The sequence below is a fragment of the Stegodyphus dumicola genome, chromosome 2 (genome assembly GCF_044657685.1).
Source record: "Stegodyphus dumicola isolate Sdum_Otavi_A_Nest chromosome 2, ASM4465768v1".
In the NCBI taxonomy this organism is placed as follows: domain Eukaryota; kingdom Metazoa; phylum Arthropoda; class Arachnida; order Araneae; family Eresidae; genus Stegodyphus; species Stegodyphus dumicola.
This window is the reverse complement of record NC_140769.1, coordinates 55,163,726-55,182,282: the sequence shown is the minus strand read 5'-3', so window position 1 is coordinate 55,182,282 and position 18,557 is coordinate 55,163,726. Positions and strand designations below refer to the sequence as shown.

The following is an 18,557-nucleotide window of genomic DNA, read 5'->3' as shown; positions in this document are numbered from 1 at the left end:
ATATGAATGTTACATCTTTAATCAACTAGGAAAACTTTCGAGCAAATTCGAATTAGAGATATATATTCGTAGCATGAAATAAAGTCTAAATACCTCACTCATAAGCATTACGACGCTAATTTAGAACGTGAACGTCTTGTGTTTTTTTAAGAAATAATGCCTATAAAATAAAAATTCGTACTAGTGAAATATTCAGGAAACGTAAGTGAACTGAAATAATTTTACACTCAAAATCGGGAAAATTAATTTCATTATGCCAATTATAACCTTGAGGAATTTTTGCTTAGCATTTAAAATTTCTCATTTCTCGAGGAAAGAAATTTCCCTCTAAGAAATTTTATTATATTATTATGCAGAATTAATGCAATTTTATTTTGTTGCAAATAGACATTTAAGTAAATAAGCACAAATTCCTATATTACTATTATTTATTACGTAATAAAAAAGGAATTGAAGATTAGAAGAAAAATAAATAAAATATTAGAATCAACAATTACGAAAAAAGGTTTAATGCCCATAAGGAGAACCAATATTTGGCTTTTCTTCTTCTGACTCGTCCACCAGTAAGCAAGTAGATAACATCGTAGTTCACTAGTAGTTCAACCTAGGTTAGAATCCCCGCGAAAGCATCTTTTTCAAGAATATTTCCTTGGTCCGTGTGTAATCTAAATGCTAGCCAGTTTTCCTTAAAAAGTTCATTCGCCAAAGTTACGAATTCTCAAGGACGGATATTCTTTGATTACTTTCCCTTAGGCTATTAGTGTAGCGAATAATCCGCATTATATTCGCATATTTTAAAACTTAAGCTGATATGGATAATGAACATAGGTTAACTATTTGAGCTGCTAACGATCTCAACTTTCCATTGAATTATTTATTGCATAAAACCAAAAAAATTAAATAAAAATCGATAAGAAATAGATTAATCTAAAGAAAATTATTGATCATCCACCGCATCCAATTTATATGAAGCGAAGATTTTGAAAATTCAGATTTATATAATTAAACGTGATATGAAAAAGCAAGTAAGGTAGCGTACAACGGAAAGCTTTTTGATTTTAACAATAGGTATTTGTTCAATATCGAAATAACAATCACTTATGCCTTCTTGACGGAAATCAGCTGTTGTTTCATACGTCATAGTGATGTTTAGTAATGTTTATTAATAATATTATTTATTAGTGCTTTAATAAATCATATTTAACAGTGTTATATTTTAATACAAGAATGCAATAATATACAAGATACATAATCTTTAAAAATTTTAAGATTTTTTTATTCTGTATACTATATCTAATTCATAATTTTTATAAATCTTCATATCATCAGTGTAATAAATAAAAGACATAACTAATGTCATATATTTCATAGTTCGTTTGTGTAATAATAATTTACACGCTGTCTAATAATGAGTTTGCTACAATTTTGTTTAATGGCTGCCGTGCTTATTTTTGAAAAAGGACATTGAAGTAAATATTAATATATTTTTGTAAAATACCCTTCATAAATTTCTTTTCCCGAGGAATTACTTAAAATTTTTAAAAGCGAATATTTTGAAAATTTTGGTATTTCTCGATGTCTTTGGAAACTAGAAATAAAAAATTGAACTTAATCTTGAGAAAACCTCCAGATGGATAATTCTGAGCATTGATACATTTAGTATGGAACAATTAGTCGTCAAAGCAAGCTTCTGTTTTGTTATCTCAGTCAAAGCTTGGGTTTATTAAACATCAGTTGGTAATAAGCACTGACTTATTATCAATATTTTAGTGGCTTAAATATATTAATTCGTTCTTGAGTATCTCAGAAAATATTGCAAAGGTTGATAGGTTGCTTAATAAAGATACGCATAAAGGAACGGAGTTTTTTCCGATTAATGTATTGAAACGTAACATATATTTCATGAATTGGAATCTTTCTTCGGGGAAAATCTTACAAAAGCTTAAATTCTATAATTACAGAATTCTTTCACCCACATGGTCAAAAACTCCCTAAAGTCCTGTACTAAATTTGAAGAAACTTTATAATTGAAATTACGTATTTAAAACTATTATTTAAGGAACTGTAGCTTACAGGCACAAACTACTTAGCTTGATAAAAAATGAGTCAATGCCCAAAAGTGTCGAATTTAAGAATTCTGCATGCACTCTCTGGCTCACGGTCAGGAAAGCAGGTATCGGGGCACTGCAGACCATGGCCCACTAGGGCTTTTGCGCCACTGAGTTTAGTTTAGTATATTTTTAACAAATTCCAATAAATCCGCTAAACGATAAATGACAGCATTTATTATTAAGACTTCTCAACTTGCTTTTTTTGAAAGTGTCATCTGTTTACATAGAGTTTTTTATGCAGTTAATCGCTTGATGTGAAGTTGTGAACTTCTGCTGCTGTGCCTTGAATAGTTGAAATATTTCATGTAATGGTTTCATTCAAACGACAGGCATTCGTGCTAATTTTTTAAACAAATTGTGGTTAGAGATAAAACCTAGTATTTTATTGGTAATCTTGAGATAAAAGGCAATCATCTACTATGGCTGGAGAAGATTCACTATGACCAGATAAGCTTTCAGAAATCTTTTGAATGGATAATTCGCAGGGGATTTCGCTCTGGGAAGCATATGATGAAACCCATATTTAATAAAGGCATAACATACAGACATCTGAAAGGATTTCAGCTCATGATGGTTGAGAAAACTCAATGGAATAAACGGTTGTTACACGACAATGTACTCTCACACAAAACCATTCTCGCAAAGGAAAATGCCACAATTTTCTACACCTCCCTACTAATTCGCCAACTTTGGCATTTGTAGACTATTATTTCTTCTTTGAAAAGTAAAATCTCAAAAATTATTTAACTATTTAACAGCATTTTAATAAGTTAAAAAAAAAAAAAAAAAAAAAACAGAGACTACAGTATTTCAAACGTTTAGTTTCAGAGGAAAGTCAAGCAGCTATATAAACGCGGTACGCTATTTGCATATATTTTCACTTACTAGAAAGTAATTAATCCTTGGAAAATATTTCTTTAAAATTCGTCCATATGCTTATCGAAACTAAAATCCTCAAAATGTGCAAACAGGAGTTTTGTTCTTTTTTTCCAAAGTGAAAAACTGAAAAGTGACTTTTCATTTACAGTAATCATATCTCTTCTTTAAATAACTCTGTGTTAGTTCTGCGTCCATCTCAAGATGAATTTAAAGTATGGCAGACCGTTGTCTTCGTAGAAATTAGGATCAGGCGGTATTTGAATGTTTATGACTGGTCCTATTCTTTTCGACCTTCAACTAGCCCTTCGCCTAAGAAGGTCCTGAAATATTTAGAGCGACTTCTAGTCAGTGATAAAAGGGAACTTTTGCGAATAAAAAAATAGAACCCCATTTGGAAAAGATCTTAAATACATCGTCTACGACATCGACCTGTCGGCCGCATTACAGAAGGAACGTTATCTCTTCTTCTCCGGTAGGCTGGAAATCTAGGCAAGGTTATTATATGTCGGCCATCTTTGACCACCTGGCGCAAACAAAACCTGGAAATGAAAATCTTCAAAGATGAAATAGAAAAAATAAACCCTTCCGGAAAAAATACGACGAACAAACTTCATTCTTTATATTGAATAAATTCTCAATTATTTGTTCTTTGTAATTCGTTAATAAAGTAAAAATTTATTTTAGAATGATCGTGTTAAATTAACATCGATTTTTGCATTTCATAAATCTATTAATAGCAAACTAAATAACTTCTTTTCTAGACGCTGATGTATTAGTAAATTATACTTTGGGGAAGAAAGTTATTTTAATTATTAACTTATGCAGTATATTGTGAGATCCTGTAAATGAAAGTAGTTAGTGATAAGTAAGAGGTTTCAGTTTTACAATGGCATGACATCGAATTTTGAATTTATTTTCTTATCTTAGGGAGACGTATGTGACCTATATTTATATCAGTGCGCATATGGGTAAGGATGTAGAAATCTAGATAACAAGATTTTGTACTAAGCAAAACAGCAATCTCAGTTTACGGTAGATTTTGATTAAAACTCCGTCAATTTCGAAGGCAGCCAATCAGACGTAGGTACCAGTTCTTCAAACGCAAGAACATTTTTTACCCAATATGAAATTATCATGCCTTTCTTGCCTTTTATTAAGATATGCATTTTACATGTTTCTCTTGCATTTGAATAGATAAAAAATCTCACGAAAATTTAATCATATCTTTCCAATAAAAACTGTGTCTGTTAAGTACTCAGTGTTTTTGCTCAAGTACCTTTTTTAGGACTTTCTCTAACCTCATTAAAGGAGAGGCTGATGAATTTGCTATTGCAAGATGACTAATGTTCAGCAATTAAAATGATTTTGTCAGACTATAGGATAATACAAGATTTCTGAAAATTAGAACAGTTTGCTGTTTGACTTTTAAATTAATACTTGTTTAGCGTGTTATTTTATTTTCATTATCTTCATCAGAACAAATTTAGGATAGGCTAGGCTATGGTTTTATAGGTTAAGTGTATCAGATGTACTTTAGATTTTGTAGAATTGAATTCTGCCTAACATAAATCGTCGACAACTAATAGTTATCCATGAAAATGAAAATCGGCTTGTGACCAAATATGGCCGGCCCTTGCATTCTTAAATCCGTTAACGATTCTATGTAAATCAGTGGCTGCCATCTCATAAACTTGATAAAAGTCGAGGCTTCTAAACACCCGTAATCAGTGTTTTATTGGACATCCGATGGACATCTTTATCTGGATCTTTGGATCCTATAATTTTGACATTCGATGGAGTAGCTGCTACTGCCTGGGTGGCAAAGCGAAGCTCGGAATTGAAAAGGAAGAAGATTTTTCTTGTTTTTGTATTTAAGTTGATTTTGGAATGTTGGTAAATTAGATTTAAATGTAACTGTATGATAGCAAATGCAGCGACTTTATTATTTTTCTACTGTTTTGTTTTTCTGTTGTTTTTAATGAAGAAAAGCAAATAGCTATTGTATGAAATTCGACTTCATATCACGTAACACTTTTTTTTCCCAAGGGTGGCAATACGCGAGTGGAATTTAATTACGAACTAATTACGTAATTAGTTTTGATTCTGTCAACCTAAGATGGAAATGAAATCAGAAACCTCACAAATAATAGAAACAATTACCTTGCATATGGAAACTTAAAAATGTGACATCTAGTGTCTTTGAAATCAAACTACTTTGATTAAGACATTTGTAAAAATAGTTAATTGACCTTAATAGAAATAACATCATACACACACTGAACATCTAGATAGGTAAGCTGCCTCTTTTGCTGTGTATCAAAAGCACCTAATTACCGTAAAACTATTGTATTTATTTATTTTTGCTTATGATATGGTATTTTATTTCAATAAAAATGATAGAAAAGCGCCCACTGTCTGCTTAATAACAAAATTGCTACATTTGAATCAGACTGAATTTTACAGAATATGAATTTCTATATCTGGTTAAGAAAATGCTTAAAAGATTTTTTGTGCCATTATTATTATTTTTTTAATATTTTAGACAACAACAACCACACCTGCTCCTCTCAACCCTCCTGTTGGGACTATGAAAGCGGATAATACACCCAGGGTAAGCAGTCATTATTGCTATACGGATTTTGAATTTATCTTCTTATCTGAGGTAGAATTACGTGGCCTAAATTGATATCAGTGTGCATATGGGTAAAGAAGGATGCAAAAAACTAGGTAGCAAAATTTTATTATTAGACAAATCACAATTTAGAGATTGCTTTTTTTATAACATTATCATTAATTTTTTAAATATAATTAATGCTTTTTTGCTGGGAGTAAAATAATTGTTCAACACTTTGACAGCATTTTATTAGAAGGAAACATTCATAACACACACACACACACACACACACACACACACACATATATATATATATATTATGAATATCCCCATCCCGGGGGTATATATATATATACTTTCAGTTTTAAACCATTGCACTTCTCTGTGTTATAAAATACCATAACAAAGCTTTACGATGTATGCCTTACAAAGTTAAGAGAGCTTTACTAATATGCCTGAAAAAAGTCACAAAAGATTACATGGAGTAGACTAGGATTTAAGAATTAAGTAAATGTAGCTGAAAGAGAAATACAACAACGTAAAAATTGAAATTTAGTCAAAAAACGAGTTTAGAATGGTGTAGATTTTGAATAAAACTCTATAAGTTCACCAGCGATCTAGCGTATGCCCTCTTCTTCAGAAGTAGAAACTATTTGGCGCTAGACAGGAGACTGGCATTTTTTTTATTCCTAAAAATAAGAGGGATCTATAGCAGATTGCCCTTGAAATCGAGTCTGCCTTATTTAAAATCTTCGCCGATCTAACATAGTTTCTTCGCCTAATTTTTAACTAAAGATATGCTTTATATTTTGAAAGCAAGAGTTCTGACGCAATTTATCTGAGGCGTGAGCCATTTTCCATGAAGCCGACCCGAACAATTTGTAAAGTTTAGCTTAATTAACACGTTATCTTATTATTTCCATCGGCATGAAGGCTGTTGTGTTCTTTCGTGACTTATCTCCTTGTCTGACAGTAATATCACAACAAGCCCACGAAATACAGGGCAGCAAGAAAAGCAGGATTGCGCTTGTTGTTCGCAAGCGCCTTGAGCACCATACAGGTGACAGAGCGACTTCGCTCAGTTCCGCCCCAATTTCGATGGAGTGCATCCCGGGAGAAGGAAGGGTCCGAGGGTCTCCCCACCCCTCTTACACTACCATCAACTTCTCGAGAAGACTTTCGGCTCGCCGCATATTTTAGTGTGGACCCATGCTGCTCAGTTACTAATCATTTACCAGCATCAGTGTCTTCTTCAGGAGTCGAAACCGGGCCCTTCGGTAGGGCAGTCACCGTCGCTAACTACTATTCCGGGTGGGCAGCGCATGAAGGCTACTTTGTATTGAATAACAGCCTACACTTTAGGTAGGGAACATGGTATAGCCGACGTATACTTTCGATGTTAAATAAGTCCACAGGAAAATAGCAAATCGAAAGATCGTAGTAGCAAATCAGATCATAGTAGCAATCAGATCATACTTTTAGATCGAAAGATCATAGTAACAAATCGTAAGATCAAATGTTCTAAACTTAGCCGAATACCTGACGCACGGGCAAATGTACCATCTTGTTAAAACCACAGGTCGATTTGTTAGGCGCTTGCTGTGGAAGTGCTGTGCATTGACCTATATTCAGTATTGCTGTTTGATCATCTTTCTTACAAAAATACGCGTTGATCACTACCAAATACAAAATGGGTTATAGTATAGTGTGTAGTTTCAAAGTCACAACTACACTCCGTTGTGCCGTAATGGACGCTCATGAAATTGTGAGGAGTTTCACTGATCGACTCTAGCAATATGTGAACGGAGGTTGATGGCAGTTGCTTTATGTTATTTTCCGAACATAATAAATACTTGCACAAGTTTAACCTCTACTACTGTGTTATTTTATTTAGAAAAAGATCGGAATTTATTTGGCAATGCCCTTGCCCAGATTCGAACTCCTTATCTCCGAATTTTTAACCGGAACTTCTTTCAATTACATCAGGAGGGCACGCAATAAAGAAAGAGAAAATACTTTACATTCTCCCAACTTAAACGGCGACTTAAGATAAAGGGACCCAGTTTTCAATTCCAGGTGAAAACGAAATATCATCCACCACAATTAAGTCAGACGCCATCTTTAGAGTCATTAGATTTGTGGAGACAAGAAATGGCAAAAGTGATCAGTGGCCTCACAAAGATTTGAACTCCAAACCTCCATACTACTAACCGAACTTACTTCCAATTGCATCACGAAGGCAAGCGGTAAGTAGGGAGAAACGAACTTATAGTATAAAGGATTAACTCCTAGACTGCACATTTAGATAATAAACGCAATTTATTTATTTTATTTTATTTTATTTATTTATTTATTTTTTTTTTTTTGCAGATATTCATCGCGAAACCGTTGCTTTAAGAATTCCTTGCAATACATGCCAGTGTATTGACCATACTCTACTACACTTAAATTAAGATTACAAGGATATATTCCTTTGGATTTTTGTTCTTATTGATTACTTCTAAAATGTGCTAACAAATTATTTCTTATATATAAGTAAAAAATCAAATGTTTTACTCGTAAATAATTCTTGATAATGGGGAAAAAAGTATGCTTCTACATTTTATTACTTTATTCGAGAAAATAAACCTAATATTAGTGATGGCTTTACATCGGTGAATCAAATTTTATTTTCTCTTATATTTTATTGCATTTCTTACTCTTTTTACAACTGAAATATAAGTATTCGCTCATTTAAAATTAAAATTAAAATATAGTCTACAACTTCTTGTGTGATTAAAATATAATTTTAAGCCATAAACATATTTCTTTTATTCATGCAACTGTATATTTTGACAGCTGACCGATAAAAGAGTGTAATTTAATATATACAATAAAATATAAGTTCTCTTTACTATCTATCAGTCAGCGTGAGTGACTTCATCATTAAATGAACTGTTTTACCTTGACTAATTAGCTATCTTTAAATATGAATTTTTAGATGAAATCTTAGCTAACAATTTAGCAAACGTAAGTTTACAATTCAGGAAACGTATTTTACAATCGAAGGAGGAAAGTTCTATTTAGTTTTATCTATTTGGTGTTTACTAATGACTGTATAATACTCACAGTAAATTTATTTCATTTCTTCCCCATTTTATGCTTCCAGATAAGGAGGAAGGTGAGTTGATACATATCATGTACATTTTCATTGTATATGGAATGCCTGGTTATATAAATTTCTGTTTAGAGTTGCATAAGATTTTTATCTGCAAAACTGCTTCTGATATAATTATGGCATCTTTTTTTCTCTTGGAAAAAAACTAGTTTAGCGATATTACGATAAATTATCTTTACCTAAATTAAAAATATTTGCTATATTTTCCAAATATTAATATTGCTCAATAAAGCCTAAATATTTTTCACTTATACATTACTGAATGGGAATATCTAAGTATTTGTAAACGTTGTGTGCCCATGAAATAGTTGGCTTAAATTGTGCGAAATGTATTGGTGGAATTAGCTTCAATAAATACTTCGGACGTTTTGGGAGGATAAGGAGGTTGTTTGGAAAACTAAAATCGAGCCGCATAGTTTGAAAAAATTGAAAAAAAAATTAAAAAGTTATATGTCACAAAGCCTAAAATACACAGGTTACTAAAGAAGTTACCGTGAATATTTAAATAAGAATATTTAAAGAAGGAAAAGACATAGTTTTATTAATTTCAAGCAGAATATTACGTATAACTTTGAAACACACTTATTCTAAATTGTTATTAGATGATTAGTGCTTTAATACAGTAGATTGCCTCTCTTTGGCTGCCTGAATGTCCTGAAAGGTTTAAAACGGTTGCATTTCGTTCTGTTTTCAACTTTTGGGATACGCTAAGCCCAGTACATAATAATGCACTGCAGAGATTTTATTTCACAAAAACAACAGTATCTTAGAGAATGTGTGACATAGATCATTGTTATGATGAAGGATGAAACTTCATGATGAAAGATTTGTGTATATTTTAATTTTATACGAAAATGTATTTACCCAAGCAATCATCTAAATAAAAACAAAACCATTTAACAATTAAATTAAAATTATATGCAGTTGCTAAGCCAGAGCAAGGTTAATCATTTCAAAAATTCCCTATGGAGCTGAGTACTTATATTGAAATCGGTGTTACTTCAAGAAAGAAAGAAAAACTATTGAAATTTTCATGCGTTTGTAAAACTGCAGCTAATTCAAATACAAAGAGTTATAAATTCTTCGTTCAAAATACTAGAAGCCTGCTTGATTCAATGAATTAATAAAAACCGAACGGCATTTTTATTCCCTATAAAACACTGGAAAACGCACTGTTTCTCAATAATTATTTAGACATTTATGGTTCCTTCAATGAAACTGTAGACTGCTTTATACGCTATGGAATATGCTATAGCATTCACGAAGTGATCAGGCAATTGGATAATCAAATGCAAATTATTCAACTTCACAAGTTATTAAAAACTTAATGATTGCATGATGAAGGAAGAATTATACCTTATTAAGTTTTGAAAGTTAACAGCGTGAGAATCTTTCAAAATGCCTTCAGATTAAAGCATTAGCAATGCAACAGGAAAATAAATTCTAGGTTTAAACTGACAATAACAATGATACGATATTTAACACATCGATATTGTACATTTAAACGATATTATACATTTAAACTGACAATAACTATGATACGATATGCAACCGTTTCTGGAATTTCGAAATTAAAACCTTTCGTCGCAGTTTATAAATCCTGAAAATGTCTGCGAAAAAAACTGCGAAAATTAAATTAAATTAGAAGAGTATCTGTTTATTGTGATTTCAGTCGTATGCTTGGATGGACATCGGGATTTTAAAAAAATGTTCCCTAACATTTTTTCCAGATATAAGCGAATTGGACAAAAAAGGGTCTGAAAAGAAAAAGATAGTTTTTCTAATTGGCAATGCTCAGGCAATGAGCTCTTCTGGTGGTGGACAGATTGTTATAAAGTTTCTTACACCTAGTGTGCCTTCAAGGGGTTATATTAGCAGTGAAACAATTTTAATTCTTTTATTGATGGTACTTGAGAAAAAAATTTTACAGTTAAAATACTAAAATGAATGTTACTCAATGAATACTTTACGAAGAAATATTATAGTTAAAGTACTCAAGGATCAGTCTCTAGATCATTTTTGTGGAATCTTATAATTAATCATCTTTTGGGCGAATTATCTGCATTTGAAAACTGTTTTGAAATTGCTTTTGCGAATAATCTGCTTTTAATTATTCAATCTAAAACCTTCGTTGGTGCTTGTTCTTTGTCTCGAGATTTACTTGATACTGCTTTTCAGTAGTCTAATCCTTATCAAATGAAATTAAACCCACTCAAAAACAAAATTATAATAGTACATAAAAAGATGAATACTGACTGCAGAATAAGTTTATCCCTTGGGGACGTTCTTATAGAAGAGTACTCAAATAAAGTATTTATCAGTGATCTTGGATAAAAAATTTCAGTGGAAGTATCATATTTCCCATCTCTCAAGAAAATGCGAAAAGGTATTGTCAGGATTATTTTAAATTTCGAAACACTCTTATGGGATCAATACAGATGTTCTTAAGTTAATCTACAGGCAATGAATAATGCCGGTTATTTCTTATGCATCAAATGGAATTTGGAGTGGTTCTTTATTGAAGAAAGTAAACTGCAAGTTTCTAAGGAAAATTCAAAGGAGATTTCTTTTAGAGATTATTCGTGGCTAAAGAGCTATTTGTTACAAGGCTCTTTTTATTATCACTGGTATTCTATCAACAGATATTGAAATTTTGAACAATATTGTGATGAAGGAAAACATCTGCACTTCTCGTCGAATTTTCTTAACGGCATTCTTCCAGTTTCTGCTTTGCCGCATGCTTTTAACAGAAACTCTATATCAAGTTTTAGCTATTCCGATCTAGTCTTCAAGAGTACTAATTTATTTGTTTCAGCAGTTGGAAGCAAAATGAATGATAAGGTTGGCCTTGCTTTTGTTATTTATGAAGACAAACAAGAAAGTGACTTCAAGCAGTACAGATTGAATGATACGTACTCTGTTTTTAAGGCTGAGTTTCTATGCTTAAACTTTGCTGTTAAATAGACTCAAAATTCTCGTAGTGGTTTGAGATTAACGCGTGTTTTAATACTCGTATGTAGTGATTCTCTTTCTTTGCTACAGTTTCTAGAGAAAATTAGTGTTTCAGATAAACTTGCTGTTAAAATTCAGGTTATTATTAAGACCTTGGGAGATCTTGATATCGACATTCATTTTGCTTGCGTTCTTCGACACTGTGGAAATTTTGGAAATCAAAAGGCTGATTCTGTAGCAAATTCAGCCAAAAACACTTCACTTTGATTAGATCCCCATGTTCCTGTTTTTCACTCAAAGCGCTTTTGTGAAAATGAAACTATGTGTATTTGGAATAGAGAATATGTGGCCTCATTAAAAGCACAACGGACCTTCCCTGCAGTTTTTCCACAGAATAAAAGTTGATCAGTTTTGAACAGATTTTTAAATTGACTCAACTTTTGATCAGACATGGCAATATTAAGTGCAATTTAAAGCAGTTTGAACTTGTTTCAAATGTTTTGTAGGTAGGGGAGATAAATATGTTAAACATACGCTTCTTGAGCATGTTCATTATGTCCAGCAGAGGAAGATACTTCAAGCGCCTTTGAAGCACCTGTCTGTATCTTGGCCACCAATTTTTCCTGATCTTTTACGAACTAAAGAGACAATTTCTGTTTTCGTATTTTCGTTCTCAAATTAGAATATATTCTCTTATTTTAATACTTTGTAGAGGCATTAGGATTTTTTTGGAAGCCGGAGAGATGAAAAATTAGCAACGCCTTCGCCGGGAATCGAACCACGGACCTCTGGAATACCGTTCCAGTGTGCTGACCAGTACACCACGAAGGCACGCTAGGAAAGTGGGAGAAATACCTTATATAATCCCCTTTTTAAAGAGCGACTGAGGTTTTCAGGGGACCCTATCGCCAAATCCTGGGTATGGAGAAACCTCATCCAACACCCTTTTAGTTCGGGCGCCACTGTAGAGACATTAGTTATTTTTTGGAAGCAGACAAGATAAAAAATTAGCAAACGCCTACGCCGGAAATCGAGCCACGGACCTCTGGAATACTGGCCCAGCATGCAAAACCACTACACCACGAAGGCACGCTAGGAAGGCGGGAGAAATACCTTATAACTTTATTTTATTTTTCTCTTTCTTATTTATTTTAAATTTCCCCCCCTTTTCAGTGCTATTGTATATTCGTTTATTTACTTTGCTAGTTCTATAACTTACTCATGTAAGCCTCGTGGTATACTGAACAAGAGGAGCTGGAATTAGAGTTAACAAAAAAAAAAAAAAAAAAAAAAAAAAAAAACAGTTTAACGAACCACAAAATAATATGACTTGTACCCATGATGACAATTAGAAAAAACAGTAGTAAGTAAGTAGTTTAAATTCTGTCTTGGTGATAAACTGAATCTTCCATATTTTCAATTACATTTTACGCTTGGGGATAAAATGAAAGAGTAGAAATCGATTTGTGCTTCTTATTAATGTTTTATTTGTTGAGAAATTTTAACAGTAGGATCTCGCGTGTATTTTTATTGAATCCCGTGTGTCTGGTGAAGAATAGAATTATTTTAAAGTACTTATGTGCTTCTACTAAATCGTATGTTTAGTGACCAAAAAAATCTGTAAAATTGTGCTTTTATTTTTCTATGAATCAATAAATGTTGCATGTGCTTCTGCTGTTTGATGTAAAATTAAATTTTTCTGAATCCTAATCTTGTGACAGATAGAGAATGAGAAAAATCCGCATTTGTAGTCGATTAATTCTCTCAAGATCATTTTAAATACTTAGGATTCTGGAACAGATATAGTCCTTTTTATAATGACATTGCAGATTCTGAAGTGACTCTGCTTCAGATATTTTTGTATTTTTTAGCTGAGAATGGCTGCTCTGAACCAGCCGTATACTGGCGACATGCATGGCGTTCGAGGAGCAGATTACGAATGCTACAGACAATCCAGAAGAGCAAATTTCCGAGGGACTTTCAGGGCATTTTTGGCGTCCCGCGTACAGAACCTGGACAGCATTGTTCGCCATAAGGATTCAGATTTACCCATTGTTAATATAAAGGTAAGTCAACTTCTTTGGATTAACATTTCGATTTGAAAAAGAGGTTTGTAGACGAAATCAGTCTCTTTGTTAAATAGTTTCCTTCAATTTATCTTAAGTCTTTAACAACAGAAGATTGATTTTTTTTAACCTTAATAAGTTCGCTCTTTTAACACAATTCAGATGATATCGGACATTAGAAAACTTTAGTAGTGCCTTATGTTTGCACATAGCTGTTAAAATAAATATTTATAATGAATAATGACGTTTGATTGAAAGTCTTTGCAAGCAAAGCACCTGAAGCGAAGCAGATTTCATTATGATTAAAAAAATAAAACTGCTTTAGTTATTTACATTTATGCTTCCTTATGAGCGTTTTAATGCTTATATGGTAAACATGAATATGAATATTAATACAATATAGTTTGATAATTTAAAAAAGGTGATGTAAAGAGGATTTTCAGAAGACAAGTCCACTTAGAGATTACAGTGTTACAGGTTTTACATGAGCTTACTGCTTAATCATTTCTTGTATATTCAATCTAGGTTACGGATGAACAAAACCAGATAAAATATTAAGTAGATTGGCTGTGAAAAGAAATTCAATTAATGTTTGCAAGAAATGTTGATTATATTTGTTCCTTCGAATACTTTTAGAAAGCCCTTAATATTAAAAGAAGCTGATTACTGTATAGAAAGTAATTTGAAATTTTCCAAAAATCATTTGTCATGTAAGATCTGATGTCTAATGGTATCCTTTCATAATGGTACTTTATCTTAAAAATACAGACATCTTTACGCAGCCTTGTTAAAAATCGCCACAACAGGTATCTTTGAAACGAAACCCTGGCGTACATGGAATTTTATTAATTTTTATCTTAAAAAGACAACCTTCATAAAGATGCTAACAGCGCTTTGCAGAAGTGATTTGTATATCTTTCCTAAATTCGGAACAGTGAAATAAAACTGTATTGCATAGCAGTGACCTAGCATATTTTGAGCTGGCACCGTTATGCAGATAACTAAAATTTAAGTTAAAATCTTACATTCTTTCACACTTTTTTCTTACAGTATCATTACTAAAGTTTCTGCTTTATTGCTTACTGGTCAACCTACCTAAAGCTGCCATTATTTGTATGATGGGACACGATTGCATAGGCATCCTGTCGCGCAGATCAATTCATTATGGAATTTGTGTAGATCTGTTGCCTAGATTATAATGGCTGATCATTCACATTTATTCACACTTGCATTTTTTGTCCTGTGATTTAGATATGCAGTTACCTAAATCAAAGACGGAAACCTGCTGTGATTTTTCAAGAAAGAAAGTGGCAAAACGTCCTTAACAAATCTAGCTATTTCGACTACAAAAGTTTGCAGCCATTTGTAACACTTCCTTTCAATATGCTATTAAGTGAACATTTTATTGATTGAAATATAATTGAATTCGAAACTTCTGTCTGATAGATGGTTTCTACGAAGCAATTAAAAAGCACATAATAAAACACATTATTTGAATGAATATATATTAATAAATATTAATTGCTTTGTACAGTATCAGGAATAGTACTTTTTTCATTTTTTTATTCGTAGTTATCTTTTCATGTAATAATTATCTTTTTATATAGACTGATATTTTAGTTTTTTAAAGACTAACCAGGAATTTTTCTTTAAATTTCTTAATTATAATGAAATGATTAAAAGAACTTCATTTAAACAGTATTTCGAATCCAGTATTTGAAACGTGATCAACCAGAGTGACTAATTAAACTGTAGTTTCACAGGCTACATTTATTTATATCACTTGATATAGAAATGTATGTAACATAGTTTCTTAACATAGTAACACTTCTTTAGCAATACATTTTAAGGGTAAGAAATTGTCTGTTATATAAAAAATGAAACAAAACATTTTCTGTCACTTATTTAAAAAGCTTTCTTTAAAAGAAAAATGTGTTTAAATTTTCATTTAAGCAGAAATAATTTTCGTATGACAAAAATGTTTATTTTGAGAAAAGTTTTTCACGTTTTAAGCTTTTCTGAGAATTTTGGTTTATAGCATTTCTTTTTCTGCTATGAATCTATTCTTCCATTTTTTTTCAGTTCCTTTTAGCAAAAAACTAAATTAGTGATTGAATAATATCGATAAAGAGCAATTCGAAGAATTCCTATAATGTGTTTTACTGAGATCATATGTAAAAACCTACAGTTTTTAATTTCTATCTTTTCCTGCTAAATCTTTTCACGTTAAAAACTAATCCTCATAAATGTGCTGGTACCTTAAGATGATCTATTACGTAGTGGTTTCATTCTACATATTATAGTATGCCAGAAACATTGTTTTACAGGTCAGGACTTTCAGCACCTAAAATATATTATGACAAATATATCGCTAGATTTCATGAGACCTGTTTCATGCAATGCCGAGAGATAACAATTGTCGTCTATAAATAGTTATAAGTACTGCTGAAGTTGAAGAAATTTTAGCAGCGGAAAAACTAACGAAGAAGTTCGCTTTAATAACTGCTAGAAGAAAATTTCCGATTTCAGCTGTAATTAAAAAAGAGGTTGAAGAAGGTAATAATATGAGTTGCTAAAAAGTTTTCGACTAAGGTAAAATCTACACAAAACGTCGTGAATTTCCTTATAATGAAACCCTCGGTAGGTTTTCTTTATAATGTTGTACAGCGCCTGATTTCCGCCTAGGCCATAAAGCCTTCGTATTCCCCCTTGTTTGAAGGGGATGCAAATCATTCTATATCTCCCATAATCTTAATTTTACGCCATAAAATAATAAAAAAAGGAGTTAGAGGTTGTGAAAGCGTGCGCTGTTTAGGGTCGTTTTAATCGTACTATGATGATGCAAACTAAAATTATCTGTAGCAAATATTTTCTGAAGTACCTTTTGATTCTTTTCATATTTTTCTTTTCTGTATACGGCTACAATAATGGAAAAATATAGGTTCTGTATTTGATATTAATATAATAATAAAAATTACCTCCCGATTTATTCGTTTTGTGTTTTTATTTAAAAATTTAATAATGAATAACTTACGATTTTCCAAATGTTCAAAATGCATTACAAATAATCTTCTCTTCCTTGCCCAGATCGTATATATATCCCAGAATAGTTTTTGTAACACCTTTAACTGTTTATATGTTGCTCGTATCTTGAAATATGTCCAAGAAATTAAGACAGAATGTTAAAAGAAAAAGAATCCAGACATAAATTGTAAAAGATATTTTCATATCATAGTCAAGAAAATTCCTCTTTCTCATGGTAGTTTTTGGAAATTTGGAGTTTCGGAGCGAAACCTTTGGAAGGTTAGAGGGTTATGTAACTACGCATTTGATATAGACAAGCTGCTAACTTATTTATTTTTTTTTCTCCTCAGGGCGAAGTGCTATTTAATTCTTGGAAAGATTTGTTTGCCGGTACTGCTGCACCATTTTCCTATCCTCCTAGAATATATTCCTTTGACGGGCGAAATGTTTTAACTGACAATGCATGGTAAGAGTTTATTGCATAATTTACTGAAATTTATGACTTTTTTGTTTAATAATTCTCACAGAAGATTTCAGGTGTATTTGTAATTTAATTTTTAATTTTTGCTTTTCTAGCACAGACAAATTTTATGCAACAGAAATCATCAAATTTGAAATTTAAAATTCAGAAAATTTAACCTAGACTAATGTTTATCTGATAGAAAATTAAAAGAATTTAAAAGGAAATGGACATCGGCTTCTTATCTTCTAACTTAATACCTCATCTTAAAGATGAGATCTAACAGTCTCCTTCAAAATACATAGAGCGTTCTGTAAAATTTGTATTATTCTATGCTAATTCTATCTAATTTAAAAAATAAAAGTTAATAAACATTAAGGATATCAAAAATGTTAAAACTTTCTATGCCAAGTCTAGAAGCTGAATGTCATAATGTATTAAATTAATTAAAATATATTAGTTCGGGACTTTTTTGCCTTTAATTTTATTACTGTAAATTTAATTTACGGTGTTTGTGTAGGTTTTAAATTTAAAGGTTCTGATACAGTGGAGTTTTTTGTTGAACGTACTTTATGAGAATAGGAGCCGCATGTTAGAACTGAAGAAAACTGAAGAGTCGCAACTAAATTTTTCAAGAGCTGCAAGTTCATAGTTGCTTCATTTTAAAAGTAATTAAACAAGTTTCGAGCTGAAATAAAAGCTTGAAGTAAATTAATGAGACTTTCAAATGTTTATATTATTAATATGGTTACAAATAAAATAAATAAATAATTCTTACTTCATCTGTTTCGTAAGATAGGTCATCCTTCCGTATAAGACTATTTGATGTTGAACCAGCTAGGCTACAGAATTAATGACACTCCTGCAAATCATGTTGAGATGCTTGTTTTTTGAAAGACATATTACGCATACTACAGGTATGTAGGTCAGAAAAATAAGACACATTAATAGACAAAGGAAGGATAGCACTTGTTGCGGGTTATAAAAAAACAAGATCATCAAGTGAGGAAATGTAACAAGGTATAGCGATTTCCTTAACACTATGCCGTAGTTTGACAACATCTGTTGTGGAAAAAAAATGTTTGTGCCTGATAAGCCCTCGTTGTTTGATGTGAGTTATTAAATTGAAATTTTCTTAATGAAAGCGAAAGATTTCAGTTTCAAATAATCGCTATTGACGAAACAGGAGTTTTAGGAACTTGGCATAAGATTTTCAATTAAGTTGAAAGCGGAGTTGTCTATCCAGGTTAGAACGCCATCTTCTCCGTAACCCCAAATTTTGGCATGCACAATA

At 31.8% G+C, this 18,557-nt stretch overlaps 1 protein-coding gene across 1 annotated transcript in view; it reads left to right on the top strand.

Moving 5' to 3' along the window:
• Positions 1–18,557, top strand: part of LOC118191574 (uncharacterized) — a 208,165-nt gene that overhangs the window by 177,258 nt on the left and 12,350 nt on the right. The window contains exons 25-27 of the mRNA XM_085810669.1: positions 5,533–5,601; positions 13,585–13,779; positions 17,154–17,269. Coding sequence (XP_085666795.1) covers positions 5,533–5,601; positions 13,585–13,779; positions 17,154–17,269 — 380 coding nt within the window. The remainder of the gene's footprint in view (positions 1–5,532; positions 5,602–13,584; positions 13,780–17,153; positions 17,270–18,557) is intronic.